General features: G+C 49.0%; 1 protein-coding gene across 1 annotated transcript in view; it reads right to left on the bottom strand.

The window, feature by feature from the left end:
• Positions 1-7,829: 7,829 nt before the first annotated feature.
• PTK2 (protein tyrosine kinase 2) overlaps positions 7,830-17,367 on the bottom strand; it is a 167,018-nt gene continuing 157,480 nt past the window's right edge. Inside the window, exons 26-28 of the mRNA XM_007464627.1 lie at positions 12,552-12,707; positions 10,817-10,897; positions 7,830-8,042 (exon numbers count right to left, since the gene is read on the bottom strand). Of these exons, the coding sequence (XP_007464689.1) occupies positions 7,830-8,042; positions 10,817-10,897; positions 12,552-12,707 (450 nt within the window). The remainder of the gene's footprint in view (positions 8,043-10,816; positions 10,898-12,551; positions 12,708-17,367) is intronic.

Genomic DNA, 17,367 nt, shown 5'->3' with positions numbered 1-17,367 from the left:
TCCTGTGAAATTGCTGGGGTTCAGCAGAACACAGGCTGTGCTGTGAGGGCCACTCCAGCTCCCAGATGTCAGGGGCTGCCCTGCTCCAGGCTTCCACATCCAGTCTAAGCTGGGGGAGGAGAAACATTTCAAACCGGATAAGAGTTTGGATTTTGATTATCAACTGGAATGAACTGGGCTTATGTCATTCTGGTCTGGCTGGACTTTCCAACAGCAGACCAGAGGGGCCACAGATGTACTATTTACTCACCTGCTTTGCTCACTCCTGGGCCCCCAGGGCTTAGGACAGGGCTGAGAAAAGGGAAGACGGCAAGTGTTGGCAAGGCTGTGGAGAAACTGGAATTCTTATACGTTGCTAATGAAAATGTAAAACAGTGCAGCCACTTCAGAAAACACTCTGGCAGTTTCTCAAACGGTTAAACATAGAATTAGCGTGTGACCCGGAAATTCCATTCCTAGGTATGTACCCAAGATAAATAAAGATATATGTCTGCAAATTTCCATAGGAGCGTTATTCATACATAGAACCAGACAGTAGCAACAACCCAAATGTCCATCAACTGATGAGACTTTGTGGTCTATCTCTACGATGGAATATTACTTAGTGATTTAAAAAGGAAAGAAGTAGGGGGCTTCCCTGGTGGCGCAGTGGTTGAGAGTCTGCCTGCCAATGCAGGGGACACGGGTTTGAGGCCTGGTCTGGGAAGATCCCACATGCCGTGGAGCAACTAGGCCCGTGAGCCACAACTACTGAGCCTGCGCATCTGGAGCCTGTGCTCCGCAACAAGAGAGGCCGCGATAGTGAGAGGCCCGCGCACCGCAATGAAGACTGGCCCCCACTTGCCACAACTAGAGAAAGTCCTCGCACAGAAACGAAGACCCAACACAGCCGTAAGTTAAAAAAAAAAAAAAAATTTAAAAAGGAAAGAAGTACTGAAACATACTACAACACGGACGACCCCTGACAACATTATGACACTGAGGACCACACATTGTGTGATTCCATTTGTATGGAAAGATCCAGAAGAGGCAAATCCCTGGAGCCAGAAAGTCGAGTCGTGATTGCCAGGGGCTGGGGGTGGAGGGGGATGGGTAAGGGGTGCAGGGTTTCTTTCGGAAGCAATGAAGTGTTCTGAAGTTGACTGTGGTGATGGCTGGCCACAAGGCAAAGGCTGGCAGGTTCAGATGACCCGGAATGTTCTAGGCCCGTGTGGCTGAGGTGGAGGGGGACAGAGAGCCATGGTAGGGAGCTGGCAGGTCTCGCCATGCCAGGCCCTGGAGGAGTCTGAATTCTAATATTTTATTTTAAGTGCCAGGAAGCCTTTGGAGGTTATGAGCGGGGTAGGGGTGGTGTGTGTGTGTGAGAGAGAGACACAGTCTGATTATAATTTAAAAAGATAAACACACTCCTGGCCAGTGAGCTAAGAATGTTTTTTACATTTTTAAAGGGCTGTCAAAACAGAAAAAAAAAAGATAATGCGACGGGGATCATATCCAACCTGCAAAGCCTGAAATACTGTCTGGCTTTTTATCGAAAAAGTTTGCTGACCTCCGCATGTCTTCAGAGAAAACCAAGGGCGGAGCCGTCAGTTCTTTCTTGGGTGAAAGAAGGATCTGGGGGAGGGATTGAGAGTGAGGCTCTGCCCTGCATGAGATGCTGTTGGGAGGGGGTAGTTTTGTCATTGGGCCTAGAAGGAGGGGTACCGAGGGCTGGAATGAAGCTGCACGGTGCAGACCACCCAGGACCTGCTGTCACCTGTCCCCACTTACATGTCCCCTGGACTCCTGCAGACACCGTGGGTGACCATTCATCCCCCCTACATAAGCAGGTACCTAATGTTTTTTAAGAAGACATTTGCTACTTTTTATTATCGTGGTAAAATACACACAACACAAAATTAACCATTTTCAAAGTGTACAAATTCAGTGGCATTAAGTACATTCACCATGTTGTACAGCCATCATCATTACCTAGTTCCAGAAATTTTCCATCACCCCAGATGGAAATGCTGTATCCATTAAGCAGTCACTCCCTATTCCTCCTCAGCCCCTGGCAACCACTGATCTGCTTTCTGTCTTTAGGGATTTGCCTATTCTGGACATTTCCTATAAATAGAATGTAAAGGAAAACACTTGCTTTACTTTACATTGCTTACAACACTTTTCTCACAGTATTTCCCTTCTGACACTTCTGGCCCCTCAACGTGTGGGTGTTTTCCCCACACCAAGCAATTCTGCAACACCAGCTGGTACCCTGCAATTTAACTCCGTCCTGACCCCATGTACCAGGAGACAGCATCAGACCCCCCAGGCAAAGGGCTCAGCCACAGGCTGTCCTGTTCTCCAGTGCTGATGGCACCATCACCTGTGCTACTGCTGCCATAGACTGATCCTCCCCTCAGGTCCCATGAATTTGCTAGCGCAGCTCATAGAACTCAGGAAAACATTTAACTTATTAGATTTCATTATTATTAAAGGAACAGTTTATTGCAAAGAACAGAACTCAGGAACATCTAGAAGGAAGAGATGTGTAGGGCAAGGTGTGTGGGAAGGGGCGTGGAGCGGCCGTGCCCCGGGCGTGCCCCAGCACCTATGCGCACTCACCAACCCGGAAGCTCGGACCCTGTCTGTGTGGGTTTTTATGGAGGTACCACTGCGTAGGCACGACTCATCAAAGTCCCAACCCTGTAGTCACGGGCAGTTCCTTTAGCAACCAGCCCCATTCCCCAAAGTCTCCTCATTAACATAAAATCAGGTGCCGTTGAAAGGGGCTTGTTAAGAATTAATTCCAAAGGGCACTGGTGTCTCTCTCATCTCCTAGGAAATTCCAAGGTTTTTGAGAGCTCTGTACCAGGAATGGGAGGTACACCAAATTTCTGTTTCTTATTATAAATCACAAAACCACATGGAATCACACAGTCTGTGGCCTTTTGTGTCTGGCTTGTTTCACAACCTAATGTTTTCAAGGTCCATCCATGTTGCAGTGTCTGTCGGTATTTCATTTCTTTTTATGGCTGAATAATATTCCACGGTGTGGACACACCACATTCTGTTTATTCACTTGCTGAATTTGTTAATTATCTTGAACAGTTTTTCTGGGTTTTTTAGGATTTTCCAGGTATAAGATCACATCACCAGTGAACAGACGTAGCTTTACTTCTCTCTTTCCAATGTGGAGGCCTAACTGCTCTGGCAGGAACTTCCAGTCTACTTTGAATGTTAAGTGGTGAAACTGGCATCTTTGTCTTGTTCCTAATCTTGGGGCAATTAAAAATTTTTTTGACTTGGCTGTATTTTCTAATGTTCTTCAGTGTACGTGCACCACTTGTACACTTGTGCAATAAAAAAAGACGAATTTTTAAAAAAGAAGTCAATGCCTAAAAACGTTTGGGTAAATTTAAAGCACATTCTTCCCCCAGAGGGGGAAATAACTAGAAAGACTGTCTGTTATTGTTGTCAAATTCATCAAGATAACAAACTAAAGTCAAGTGTGATTTAAAAGTTTTAAAAGATGTGCAGCCCTCATTGGTGCTACACAAACCTGGTCAGACCGGGGCTAAGAGCACGGCAGTCAGCCCCACCCAGCAAGGGGAGCCCCACATAGAGAGACTGAGCCCAGCTGCCATGAGGGTGGCTGACAGTGTCCGGCACCTGCCCTTGGTTTTGGCTGCTGTGTCCTGCCCTCTGCTGCATGAAGAGACAGCACGAGGGGCTGGGTGGGGCCGGAGTTTGGGGTGCATCACTCCAGGCTGGGGCAGGTGAACAGAGACAGAAAAGGGCTGGACCCACCAAGGACACAGTGTAAATGACTACATTTCTATGTACTGAGCCACCAACAATTGAACAATTTCATCTGCAGCAATGAATGGACCTAGAGGTTATCATACTAAGTGAAGTAAGTCAGATAAAGACAAGTATCACATGATATCACTTACATGTGGAAGCCAAAAAAATGAAGACTTAGAAAACAAATTTACGGTTACCAAAGGGGAAAGTGTGTGGGGGGAGGGATAAATCAGGACATTGGGATGAACAGATACACACACTGCTATATATAAAATAGATAAACAGCAAGGACCTACTGTGGAGCACACGGAACTGTACTCGTTATCTTGTAATAACCTACAATGGAAGAGAATGTAAAAAAAAGAATATATATATTTACATATATGTAACTGAACCACTTTGCTGTACCCCTGAGACAATGTAAATCAACTATAATTCAATTAAAAAAATAGAATAGAAAACAGTATATGTCACACCTAGGTTAAGCAAAAAATAAATAAATAAAATTAAAAAAAGAAAAATTTAAAACATAATAGCATCAGAAACACAGAACAGGAATACAGCTAACAAAAGATGTTTAAGATCTTTATTTACACTGAAAACAGCACGGCATTACTAAAATTAAAGATATAAAGAAATAGAGATATATTAAGTTCATATTTTTAAGACTCAACATTCTGAAGATATTTGTTCTCCCCAAACTGACCTATAAAGCCAATGAAGTTCCAATCACAACAATCCCTCCACCAATTTTTCAGATAAAATTACACTGAGGTGCAGTTAAGAAAATGAACAGCCATGCCCCAGACTGGGAGAAAATGTGTGGGAAACAAGTATCTGACAAAGACTAGTATCTGGGACACAGAGGGAATTCCTACCACCCAGTGGGTAGGAATTACTATCTACCCAACAGAGTGATAAACAGCCCAATTTAATTTAATTTAATTAATTAACTAATTAATTTATTTTGGCCATGCCACATGGCTTGAGGGATGTTAGTTCCCTGACCAGGGATCGAACCTGTGCCCTGGGCAATGGAAGCGCCGAGTCTTAACCATTGGACCGCCAGGGAATTCCCAAAGAGCCCAATTTTAAACTGGGCAAAATATGTGAGCAGAGACTTCCCGGGAAAGATATATAAATGGTCAGTAAGTATAGGAAAAGATGCTCAATATCACTGTACATTAAGAAACACAATTAAAATGAGATGGAACACATATTCACTAGAAAGTCTAAAATTATAAAAGACTGACAATGCCAAATACTGGTGAGAATGTGGAGCAGCAGGAAGGTTTATGTGCTGTTTTGCTGGAGGGTAAAATGGTACAACTACATCGGAAAACAGTTGGGCAGTTCTTAATAAAGTTGAACACTTACCGTTAAGTTCCAGGAGGTTTGCTCATAGTTGCTCGCCCACGAGAAACAGAAACACGTGTACTTGTACACAAGTGTCCACTGCGGCTTCATTCATAATAGCCAGATTGAAAACAGCTCAAATGTCCCATCCACTAACAGGTGACAGGTGAACTGGCTGTGAGACCACGGAGTATCATCAGAAATAAAGAACAACAAATCCTGATGACGGATATTCCAAAACGTCACCGAGTCAAAGAAGCCAGAAACAGCAGAGTGCATACAGTAGTCCCAGAAGCAACCTGGCATGTGAGACCAGATCTACGGTGCAAGAGACCAGGCCAGCGGCTGCCTCGGTGGGTGTGGGGACTGATGGGGAACTGGATGCACGCGTCCGGAGAAAGTCATCCAGCTGTTCACTCAGCCGGTTCTTACTCTGTGTGAATTACATCTCAATAAAGTTGATCAAAGGCAAGCAGGGTGGCTGTAACCCTTCTGGGGAAGGAGTGGCTAGGAGGGACCCCAGGCAGACTTTTGGGGTGCTGGTGCTGTCCTGTGCCTGAGTCTGGGTGCCGGTGACCTGAGTGTGCTCCTTTGTGAAAAATTCGAAAAGCTCAACATTTATGTGCCCTTTTCTCTATTTAAATTACTCTTTAATTAAAATAATGTTAAAATATATGGAGCTGGAGAAAGACGGGGGGCGGGGCTGTGAGCAGGCTCGCGTCCACCTTTTTCACCGCTTCTCCTGGACAACGTGGACCGGGTCGAATGCCTCAGTGGGCAGCTGTCGTCTGCAGAACGATGTGGCGGAGCCACGGGATGGCCCCTCTGACGGCCCCGGGGCCACCAAGCCCACCAGCCAACAGCATCTGCTATCTGTCTCCACCCGTTCTCACAACCAAAATGCCTCTCCCTCTGACCTACAGGACGTTTCCAGACTTACCTGCAGTTCTTGGTACTGGAGGGAAAGTCAGAGCAGGAGGCAGAGGACATGCGCTGCGGCCGTGGCCCACAGCCCCGCAGTCGAGCCCCTGGGAGCGTGTGAAGTGCTTCATCATTCACACGGCCCGTTTTATGTAACCTCACGATCACCATCCTAAAGACGATGAAGCGGAGACTGGAGAGCCCGAGAGAAACCCAGAAGGCCGACGTCCCCGAGCTTCTCCTCAGACGAAGAGGGCGCCAGGCAGGCCAGACGGGAGTGACTCTGTTGCACACGGGGACGTGCGTCTTCCTGCAGGACGTGCTCGAGTCCCTCCACTGCGGGCTGCGCCCCGGCTCTTCTCCGTCCAGGTTCCCAGTGCTGCACACCAGAGGCCTAGCGAGATGAGGGTGGGTCTGGGGTCTGTCCTGCTGACAGTTCCCTTAAGAGAACAGGTTCCCCAAGGCTGGACAGGTGGCGGTGACACCAAGCCTGTGGAGGGAAGTCCTTCAGGGACGACATCACCCTATAGCTCGGTTTCTGCATTTACCCGTGAAGACGGAACAAAAAGGTTAACTTATGAGGAGCGTTCTCGACTTGTCGACAAGACAAAGAATAAAAGAAACTAATCGTTATCGAGAGCTTTCCTGTATGTTACTTTATCTGACAAGTCACCTGAGAAATTTCCAATGATCTGAAGGAACAGAACCAACAGAAAGGATATTACACCAAGCACTTTACTGGTAACACCTTTTTAATAGGTCAAAGTAACTGTACAGTTCATTATATTCTTCCTGAGAATAATTTATATCCCCCAACAAACTAAAGAGAGGGCATATTTTTCAAAATTGTTTAACAGAATGGATGGTAAAACTGGACATCAAAAGGAAACCAAATCTCTCTTTTGCCCAATTCTTTCTGGGAAGACAGACACAATGAAGGGTTAGTTAACTCCAGTGGCTGTAAAACAGTCAACATGGCTTTTCATCTTTCTTTATAAATTATATAAAAATGGAAAAACCAGGGATGGATCCAGAACTTCTCAATGCAGTGTGGAGGGGCTCTGGTACAAAGCATTTCTGCTTCCAAGAGAAATAACATTGCTACAAAAAACTGGCACATTATTCTGGTGAAAAAAGACAAAAGTTCTTAGTGTGTTCTACAGCTAGTTTCCAACCAAATGCTTCACATACTCACATGAAAGTGAAAGGCAGGAAAGACAAGAGGGTTGTAGTTTCTTTCTGAAATTACTCAAGTCTTCAAAATATAGCTTTTATATTCTTTCTTTGTAAAGTGGTATTAGCATATTGCAACTGAACAGTGTTCTAACGACAAAAATTCCAGCCTGGGTAGTAAGTCTGCGGTTGGCAAAGGGATTCTCAGCCCCTTGGGTTTCCTGGAATCCTCCACTTCCTCCTGTCTTCTTCCAAGGACCAGTCCGGCCAGTTCAGGAACCAGTGCATCACTGCCTTGGCCGCTTCCACGAAAGCATATCCTGATGTGAACAAAATCTGTTCTTCATGATTCTTTAAAAGCTTCTCATGTACAATTTTTATTCTCAGAAAAATGCCACATTTTGGATCCCGGACTTTTCTGAACACCATGATTAAAGAACCAAAACCAAAACAACCCACATCAAAATGCGGTTAAACTTATATGAAATTTTCAACCAGCCTCGGCCAGAGTGTTGGCGCTGTGAGTGCTGGCGCCCACGGCCGGCCAGAGCCTTGCTGCTGGTGGCGGCGGAGGGGGGAGCAGGCCCCGGCACTCAGTGTGGCCTCGTCTGCCCCAGGGCCTTCAGTCTGGCCTGGTCTATGACATCGAGCAGGTTCTTGGCGTCCACGGCCAGGGCGTGCGCAGCCGTCAGCATCTGCTTCTTGTACTCCTGCTGCAGGCTGGTCATGACATACTGCTGGGCCAGCTTCATCTTGTTGATGAGCTCCCCCAGGTCGGAGTTCAGCAGCTTCTGGGCCATCTCAATCTGCAAGGACAAGAGGGTCAGGAGCGCCTCCTGCAGCCAACACTCAGGGCATTCTTAGATGCTTTTCTTAGGTGCCTCCAGGAGAAGAAACTTTCTTCCTTCCCCTTAAACAAGGCAGACCCTGGTCTCCACCTCCAGGCCCACACGCTTTCTACTGCACCTGCTTCAAGACCTTCCTCTGCTATGCAGGAGATTGTTCAAGGGTGTCACCAGACACTTGCTCCACTCTGATGTAAACTCTAGACCCTTCCAAACAGATCAGAGGTGGGAGGTGGGGGCAGGGCTGGTGGAAGGAGCCACAGGGCTGGAGAGCTTTGCTTGGGGTGTCTCGCGATCCCCCCCAACCTGTGTACTTAACTAGCGGCGATCTAGCCACGTGCTCTTTCGACAATCAGCGAGCACTTACTGTGCACAAGGCCCTTGGAGTTGTGGACACAAGAGTGATCCAATGTGTCTGTGCTCACAGCCCAGTGAGCTGCCCATCACACACGGGAAAATCACGCCACAGAAATGGACCCGGACAGGAGCAGTTCACTCCTTCTGAGAGGGGTAGAGAGACTCCACAGAGGAGAACTCGCCTGCATCCGGCCGAGACTGCACGAGCTGGCTGGCCTCCACTGTGAAGGGCCTCGTCAGCCACCCACGTTCACCCTGGTCCTGTTCAACTTAGCAACGGGGAGGCCTAAGGAATTTTAGGAAGGGGAATAACATAATCTAGAGAGGGCTCTGGTGGCAGTGTGCAATGTAAACGGAAGGGCAGGGAGAGCCCAGAGGTGGAGTAAGCAGCTGAGAGGCTGCTGTGATACCTCGGGGAAGAGGGGACGTGGACGGAGAAGCAAGGCCCGACCTGAGACTTGTGAGTGACACAGGCTGTCTGCACGTGTGTACGTGTGTGTGCATGCGCGTGTGGTTCGTGCTGGGCACGGTGGTGAGCACATGCTGGTCCCACTGACCCTGCAAGCAGAATGTGCTACAGGGGCAGACGTCCCGCAGACAGCTAGTGCCCGGGGCACATGGAGTGGGCCCGCTCACAGCACAGAGGGTGAGGGCCTCAAACATCTGGGTCTGTGAGCGTAGGGAGCCCTGCCAAGGAGAAAAGACATCTGTAAAACGCAAGTCCGGGGAGCACCTTGGGGGCGGCCACCATCGGGGCAGCAAAGAAAGGCTGGGGGTGGGGCCGGCAAGGCTCGGAAACTCCAGGGGTCTCGCCAAGGGGTCAGGGCTGTGGGGGCATGGCCTCCGGTGACCGCTGGGCGGGTGCAGTAGAGAGGTCAGGGACAGCTGGGTCCAGAGGGCGGGAGGGGAGCAGGGGCACAGGAAGGCGCACACGGTGTGCAGAAGAGCCAGGTACACAGAGAGATCGTTTCAGCCGTTATCAGCTCGAGTAGGAAGTTAGAAACGGTCCTGCCGAAATATCCATCCATTAGGATACCACCTGCTTGCCTCTGGCACCTGGAGCGTCTCCATTTGGGGGCAAAATCCTTGCTCATTGTGGAAAACCAATTAAATTTCTAATAAAGCAGATAAACTAGCTAACCTCTGAACTGGAGAGAAATATTAAGTTACACGGTGACACCAGTCAGAGGCATTTTCCAAAAGGATTTAAGTGGTGCCATGCAGGTGAACTGGTGCCACTTACAGGACCAGCTGCAGGAGCTGAGCCCGACTGCCCCGCGTGTCCAGACACCCTGCTGGACGTGTTGCCCTTGGACTCGACCTCCGAGGAGGACGCAGCCTCACCGCAGATGTAAAACCTCAGCCTGACCAGGAGGAAACATCAGCCTTTAGAGAACACCCCTCAGCTCCAGGTCAGGGAGGCTCTGGAACACAGGGGGCCTACACTCTGTCGCAGGAGACAGCGCGGGGCTGAGGAGCTGTCCCAGGAGAGAGGCACACAGAGCGGTGTCAGGGGCCACGTGAGCCCCAGGCTGTCTCCAGCCAGAGGGAGAAGCATTACTGGGGTGACTGGTGAACCCAGACCACCACCTGCTGAGAGATGAGCACACTGGCCAGTGTTAAATTCCAGGATGCGGTGACCGTGCAGGGTAAGAGTATGGCCCGTTATTAGAAAACACAAACGCAAATACTAAAGGTAAGAGGGTGAGATGCGCACAACCGGCCCCCAGGTGGCTCTGGAGAAGTAAAGCCTGCGCGTGCAGAGAGAGGACGCAAAGGGCTCAGACAGGGAAGGCGGCGCGATCAGGGCAAGGGTGCTTGCAAGTTCTTGGTGCTGCTCTCAGAGCTCTTCCGCAAGTTTGAAATCATTTCACAGTAAAAACTAAGAAAACAAAAACAAACAGAGTGCCTGCTGGGGGAAGGACAGATCACGCACCCTGAGAGAGAAAGCAGGAAAGTGGACACTGGAGCTGGAAGGGCGAGGCACGGGAAGTGAGCTGGGCTGGGTGCAGACCCCAACGCTAAGCCTATTTACTGGTTACAAGGAATGTTTATATCGCTGCTTTAAGTGGTCGAATTTTTCCAGAGGAATTCGAGGAAGGAGGGCAGGATGCCTCTCGCGGTCCGTTTCCACAGCCTCCGTCCTCGCTCTCGAGGGTTCCAGGGCAGCAGCAGCCCCAATCCTGCGCTCCCCACCTGTCCTCACGGACGCCCCATCCTTCAGGCCGGGACCCCACACGCGGTGCGGTGGCTCCACACAGCTCTGAAGATGGACGGCCAGTCGCCGGAGTCCCAACCCGGGGCCCGGCCAGGAGGTCAGGCCTGCAGAGCGTGCGCTGTGCTCCCCCTGCCACGCTGCCCTCTGGATGAGGCCCTACCTCTCGGTGGGTGCTGGCGGGCAGGACGGGAATGGTCTCATCCACGGTGGCCAACAGCGTCCTCAGGGCCAAGCCGACTTCCTAACAGACAGGACCACACCCAGCATTAGGACGCACATCAAGGAGTTTCATGCCAGCAATGACAGTGTTTCCTTCCAGTTACACGGTTTTTCATTTCCTTTTCACCACTTGTGGGAAAATGTCTGTATTTCTTTTCCACAGTGCTGAGCCTGATCTCATTAAGTTATGAGGCAATTTCCCCCAGATTCAGATCTCTCTGAATCTACTCATGCTCTACTGTCTGGGGAACAGGGGAATGGAGGCTCGTGTAAGAAAAGCCGCCTGGATGCCCAGGGAAGGCGGCGCTGGGGCTGCGTGTGCTCCGTGACTCTCTTCCCTCCCCAGTGCTTTTCAAAGCCTCGTGGGCCACCGAAAAGGATGTTACTGCTGCCACACGTGGGAACGACAGGTGGCAGTCTGCTATGGAGGCCATTCTGATCCCCGAGCTTCGTCCACTACGTACACGGAGCACAACAGCCCTCCCCCTGCCACTCGGAGCTTAAAGGGACCAGCTGTGATTAAAAACGATATGACGTTAGAGTTAAAATGTCTGTCGTTGTCATTCTCATGAGGGTCAACTATGTAATGACTCAGGTGCTAAGTTATACATGCAGTAGGTACAAGACCAGTAAGGACATGCTAGTTATTGACACTGGATCAACAAAAAGAGTGTCGTTTCGCCAAAGTAACATGATTAAAAAAGCAGCTTCTACAAAATCACCATAAAAAGTCTTATTATGTACAAAATTCTGGTTGCTTTTGTATATTGTTGAGTTTATTAGTATTTTTTAAAAACCCGTCTGCGGTTCATGCAAGTTCACCCTTAAGAACTTTGGTTATAAGTGTTATGGGAGCATAGCCTAAAGACGAAACCAGAATGGATTAACTGTGCTGCCCACAAAACATCACAGCTTCCAAGCAGCTGCTCCACACTGATGGTTTAAGAGAAGCTGTTCCAGAGACTGCTCATTGGTACACTAAAAACGGTGTTCAATCCTGCAACTCAACGACAAAAAGCCAAACAACCCTATTAAAAAGTGGGAAAACGACTTGAACAGACATTTCTCCAAAGACGACACACAAATGGCCAACACAAAAAAGCACACGAAGAGATGCTCAACCTCACTACTCATCAGGGAAATGCAAATCGAAAGCCCAGTGAGATACCACCTCACACATATAAGGATGGCTACTATCAAGGAAAAACAAAACAGAAAATAAAAAGTGTTAGTGAGGATGGAGAAAAACTAGATAGAACCCTTGTGCATTGCTGATGGGAATGTAAATTGGTGCAGCCATTGTGGAAAACAGCATGGTGTGTCCTCAAAAAATTAGGAATAAAACTAGCATACGATCCAGCAATTCCACTTCTGAGTAAACGCCCAAAAGACTGAAAGCAGGGTCTCCAAGTATCATCTGTCTTGGCACTTTAACACTGTAATTACCTCCCCTAAGTCATAACGGCATCAGACTGTAAGTACTCTTCTGCATCTTTTCTCACTCAAGATCATACGTATGAGCAGTAGTTATTGACAGACTCTGTTGCTCAGGACATTCCAGGGTCAAGGTCGGGAATGGCAGTGATCCCCATGTGATGCAGACCTTCTGAAGAGTCAGGCTGGACCCGAAGGGCACAGGGAATGTCTCCTGCTTCACGTGACGGGGCTGAGCTCACCTTCACCATGGGGACATACTCCTCTGGCGGGGCTGGCTGGATCTTGCTGGACATCTCGATGACCGCTCTCACCAGGCCCGTCACGTTCTCGTACACCCTGTCATTGGACCGGTCCAGGTTGGCAGTGGGAGGGGGGCTGATTTCCTGGGGCTGAAGCTGCCAACACAGAAGCCGGTTATCTTTCTATCCTCCAGCAGATGGCGTCATATCACTGCAACTAGGTTAGAAAGGGTCTTTAAAAGAGATCAAAGCAGATCGCATAACTGATCTTCTTGTCTTAGGGGACACAGTTCAGCTTGAGGATGACAGCAAAGCAATTCATCCAAGTGACAAATAAATAAGGCACCTTTTTTTCTAACTTTGAGCTCAGTTAAAGGAAATGAGATGGAATCACACACATTATACTAAAAGCCCCGGATTCATTCAGAGAAGTGATTCATCGTCCCCCCAGAATCATTCACCAAAAGAGAAAGAATCCAGATATTTTACACCTCTCTGAGGATTTAGAGACAGTTGGCTAACCGGTCAAGGGTTCTACATTGAGACTATATGAATTTCCACTTAGTTTGAATTTTGCAGTAAAACCTGTATGGCTCAGCTTAGTTGCCTTCAGACCACCTAATGGAAACGTGTATTCCTTCTATGGTTATAAACAGTGGGCAAACGCAAGTTTTCTTTACATGGACACCACCTGCTTCCAGAACGCTGCTGAGGTGGGAGCTGTGCGGGTGCAGCTCTGTTGGTCGGGGGCGGGCACTGCCCCCTCACCTGCAGCTGTGATGGGGGTGAAATGAAGGAACATATGTAAAACGGCCCATCTCAGGGCCCGGGCACAGAAAGACTTCAACAAATGTTATCCAAGACAACCGGAGCCCTGAAGGCTGCACAAGGGCCTCTAGGGAACCTTCAGCGTATTTAAAAAGTCGAACTGGCCACCCCAGGCACAAAAAGGACTGCGTATGGCCACTCTGAGAAGACTGAATGCCGGCACCCAATAGCTGTTCATTCGTGAATCTGCTGCCAGTGCTCAGTCTCTAACTCTGGGTGCCCATCCCTAAGCCATGAGACACAAGGGACGAGAAAGTCCCATCACTGCACAGATGCTCACGTCTCACTCTTGGGCAAATATAAATGCTGCTTTTGGTGACAAACCAAGCAAAAGCGCCCTCCCCAGGCTTCCCGATTCCTGGTCCAGAGTCGCATGCAGAGCGGGGTGTGATAGAGAGCTGGACAGACACACAGATACCATGTGCTTACCCTCCACGGCTATTGTCGAACGGAAGGTGAGGACAAGTTAAAGGAATTTATCAGAGAAAGGGAAAAAAGAAAAACAATATTAATAAAGGCAGCAGACAAAACCCCCGTAAAAACATATGAGCAGAACAAGAGGAGCGAGCTTCCGCCTGTCGGCTCGGTCAGCGGCCATCAAAGTGCAGCCGCTGGGCCGTCTGTTCAGGGCACCCGCATACTCAGAAGGGGTCTGCCATGCACCATGCTTGTTTTCACAAATAAATGAGGAAAACAACATGCAAAGCCCAAGAATGACAATCTGGCAGCCGTGCAAGAATCCAAAGAATTAAGGGTCTTTAAAAAGAAAGAAAGCGTATCTATGCTTGTGTTCACGGAAAGCTGCCCACTGGACATCTGAGTGATTCTGGAGAAACTGCACACCCTCACTCCCTGGGCCTGGCCCCAGCATCCAGCATCCCTGGAAATGGCCTTCAACCTAGCCAGCCTGCTGTAATGCAGATGCCTGGCTTGGGGCTGTGCTTAAAGGTATCAGGAGCTTATTCTAAAAACAAAAACAAAACGAAAACATAAAACCCTTCACTTGAACCAGTTCTTATGGTTGGGTTCCCTTACTTTAAACTTAGAAATTTTAATGCTTTTTTTTCTCTACAGTTTAAACCAAGCCTATTCTACTGTAACATAATACGCAAAGTTAATTGAGAGAAATATGGATTTCTTGACCTTTCCTTAGAATTGTCTGAAAGAAGTATACCCTTTGGTATAGAGGTTTAGCAGAGCCCTAAGTTCTGAGGTCCAACCCTCCTCACTGTGTATTTTCTGTGCACTAGAAAAAGGGAGGTTATTCATAGCAGCATCACTTCCAAGAGAAGCCGTGTCAGCATTTTATCTTCTGCACTGAGATGCTGCATGGGGTAGGAGGGCCAGTTCAAAGGGGGTCAACGTAAAAGGCCGCGTTTCCTCAGGAGGCGTGCCGGCTGGGGCTCCGTCAAGAAGAACTACAGTTCGACTCCAGGAGGTGAGGGTGTTTGTTCTAACCTGTTCAAAGCTTCTGCTCTTTTGTGTTCACCCTTTACCCAACTGTCACAGAAGCGCTGTCACAAAGCTTCCAGGGGCCATTCACAGGGACCCTCCCAAAGCACCAGCTTGGTGTGCAGAGACAGCTGTCACTGGTTTCCTACTTTCTGGAGCTTGACCACTTGGAGGCCCCTTGGCAGGCAGTGAGACACACCACTGCCTGCAGAGATGCAGCCAATCCCAACCACTTGGGGTGGGGGTGGGGGGTCCTCAAAGACTCCGATAATTCAGAGCCGAAACGTAAAGCCACCAAGGAGAAACTGAGACTGATTTCTGGCTATGAGTTGGACGAATTACTTCAGTTACACCCAGGTAAAGGTAAGCATTTCTGTATCAAAAGAGTACTGTTCTTTCAGGCTGGATTTGATAACCTCTACCAAACAGACATGTCACGAAGAAGCAGAGACATATAATGCACACTTACTAATTATTAAAAAATGTTTACTGATTGTATTTTTTTTTTTTTTTTTTTGGCCGTGTTGGGTCTTCATTGCTGTGCGCAGGCTTTTCTCTAGTTGCAGCGAGAGGGGGCTACTTTTCGTTGCAGTGCGCGGGCTTCTCACTGCGGTGGCTTCTCTTGTTGCGGAGCACGGGCTCTAGGCACGTGGGCTTCAGTAGTTGCAGCACGCAGGCTCAGTAGTTGTGGCTCACGGGCTCTAGAGTGCAGCTCAGTAGTTGTGGCGCACGGGCTTAGTTGCTCTGCGGCATGTGGGATCTTCCCGGACCAGGGATAGAACCCGTGTCCCCTGCATTGGCAGGCGGATTCTTTTTTTTTTTTCTTGCGTTATGCGGGCCTCTCACTGTCGTGGCCTCTCCCATTTGCGGAGCACAGGCTCCGGACGCGCAGGCCCAGCGGCCATGGCTCACGGGCCCAGCCGCTCCGCGGCATGTGGGATCCTCCCAAAACGGGGCACGAACCCGCGTCTCCTGCATCGGCAGGCGGACTCTCAAGCACTGCGCCACCAGGGAAGCCCGGCAGGCGGATTCTTAACCACTCTGCCACCTGGGAAGTCCCCTGAGTGTATTTTTAAAAAATATTTATTTATTTATTTGGCTGCGTGGGGTCTTAATTGCGGTGCACAGGCTCTTGGTTGCAGCGCACGGGCTTCTCTCTAGTTGTGGTGCACAGGCTCAGCAGTTGCGCTGCGCGGGCTCTAGAGCATGGGCTTAGTTGCCCCGCAGCATGTGGGATCTTAGTTCCCCTACCAGGGATCGAACCCGTGTCCCCTGCATTGGAAGGCAGATTCTTAACCACTGGACTGCCAGGGAAGTCCCCTCCTGAGTGTACTTTAAGTAAGCATACTTAAAAGACTCCTTTCCACAAAGATTTCTACTTGCTCAATACCCTATAATAAGGGTATTTCCCAATTATATTTATTCAAACGTAAAAAATGAATATAGGTCAGAAGTCTAAGCCGGTATCTGATCCACTTTTAAAGTTGGCTTTTCATTGCAATACAAGCCCTTTTCAAAGGTTCTTCTTTTACTTATGAAAAATGAAAAAAGTTCATTAACCCAGTTTCTCTCTTTCCTTTTAAAATTTATGTCAAGAAACCACACTGGGAAAGGGTGTGTCCTCCGTTGCTCCTCTGTGGTGCTAGTGGAGCTTCAGGGAGGCTTCTTGAGCCTGGAGGCCCAGAAGCTAGGGGAGCCAAGCCCCAGGCAGCCCCGAGGACCAGCACCCTGGTTTCCAGGAGCTGACTGCCTGACCCTTGGTGCAGGGGCGTCTCTGGCGCCGTGGTTCCTGTGTTAGGCTCCGCAGGGAGCAGGCTGGTCCCAGACAGTGCCAGCTGCTTCACTATTGGTCACCGCCCTCCAGCTGTAGGCTGGCTCGCAACTGGAGATGACATTTTCTCTGCCTGGGGACAACCTCTCTGACTCGCTAAGATGGCAATACACCTGCTTCTATCCAGGAATCAGCCGCTTGGCTTTTGGGGGTAAACCTGGGGCAGCAGCACATATGTGTGTGCGGAAAGCCAAGTCTGCCACTAAATGCTGGTTCAGCTATGGGGAGGCCGTAACCTCAAACACGCCCTTTAACCTCTGGGAACTGTAGCCGCCTCATGGGACAGGTGGGAACAATAATAAGACCACCAATTCCGCGAGGCTGATGTGAGGATTTGAAATACATGGGGCAGGTTCTGCCACAGCAGGTGGCACTCAATGAATGGTGGTTATTAGTGAAACAAAGTTTATCTTAACTGACCCCATAGCTATTGAATTCTAAGATGTACCTTTTTCTATGCACCACGAAGAAGGAAAGAAAATGCCGGTTAAATCAACACACCGTCTTGATTTTAGAGATATTAAAATGTGAAGACAGGGGCTTCCCTGGTGGCGCAGTGGTTAAGAATCCGCCTGCCAATGCAGGGGACACGGGTTCCATCCCTGGCCTGGGAAGATCCCACGTGCCACGGAGCAACTAAGCCCGTGAGCCACAACTACTGAGCCTGCACTCTAGAGCCCGTGAGCCACAACTACTGAGCCTGCA

The sequence above is a fragment of the Lipotes vexillifer genome, unplaced genomic scaffold (assembly GCF_000442215.2).
Source record: "Lipotes vexillifer unplaced genomic scaffold, Lipotes_vexillifer_v1.1 scaffold394, whole genome shotgun sequence".
Classification (NCBI taxonomy): Eukaryota; Metazoa; Chordata; class Mammalia; order Artiodactyla; family Lipotidae; genus Lipotes; species Lipotes vexillifer.
The sequence above is the reverse complement of the archived record's forward strand: the minus strand, read 5'-3'. Positions and strand labels throughout refer to the sequence as shown.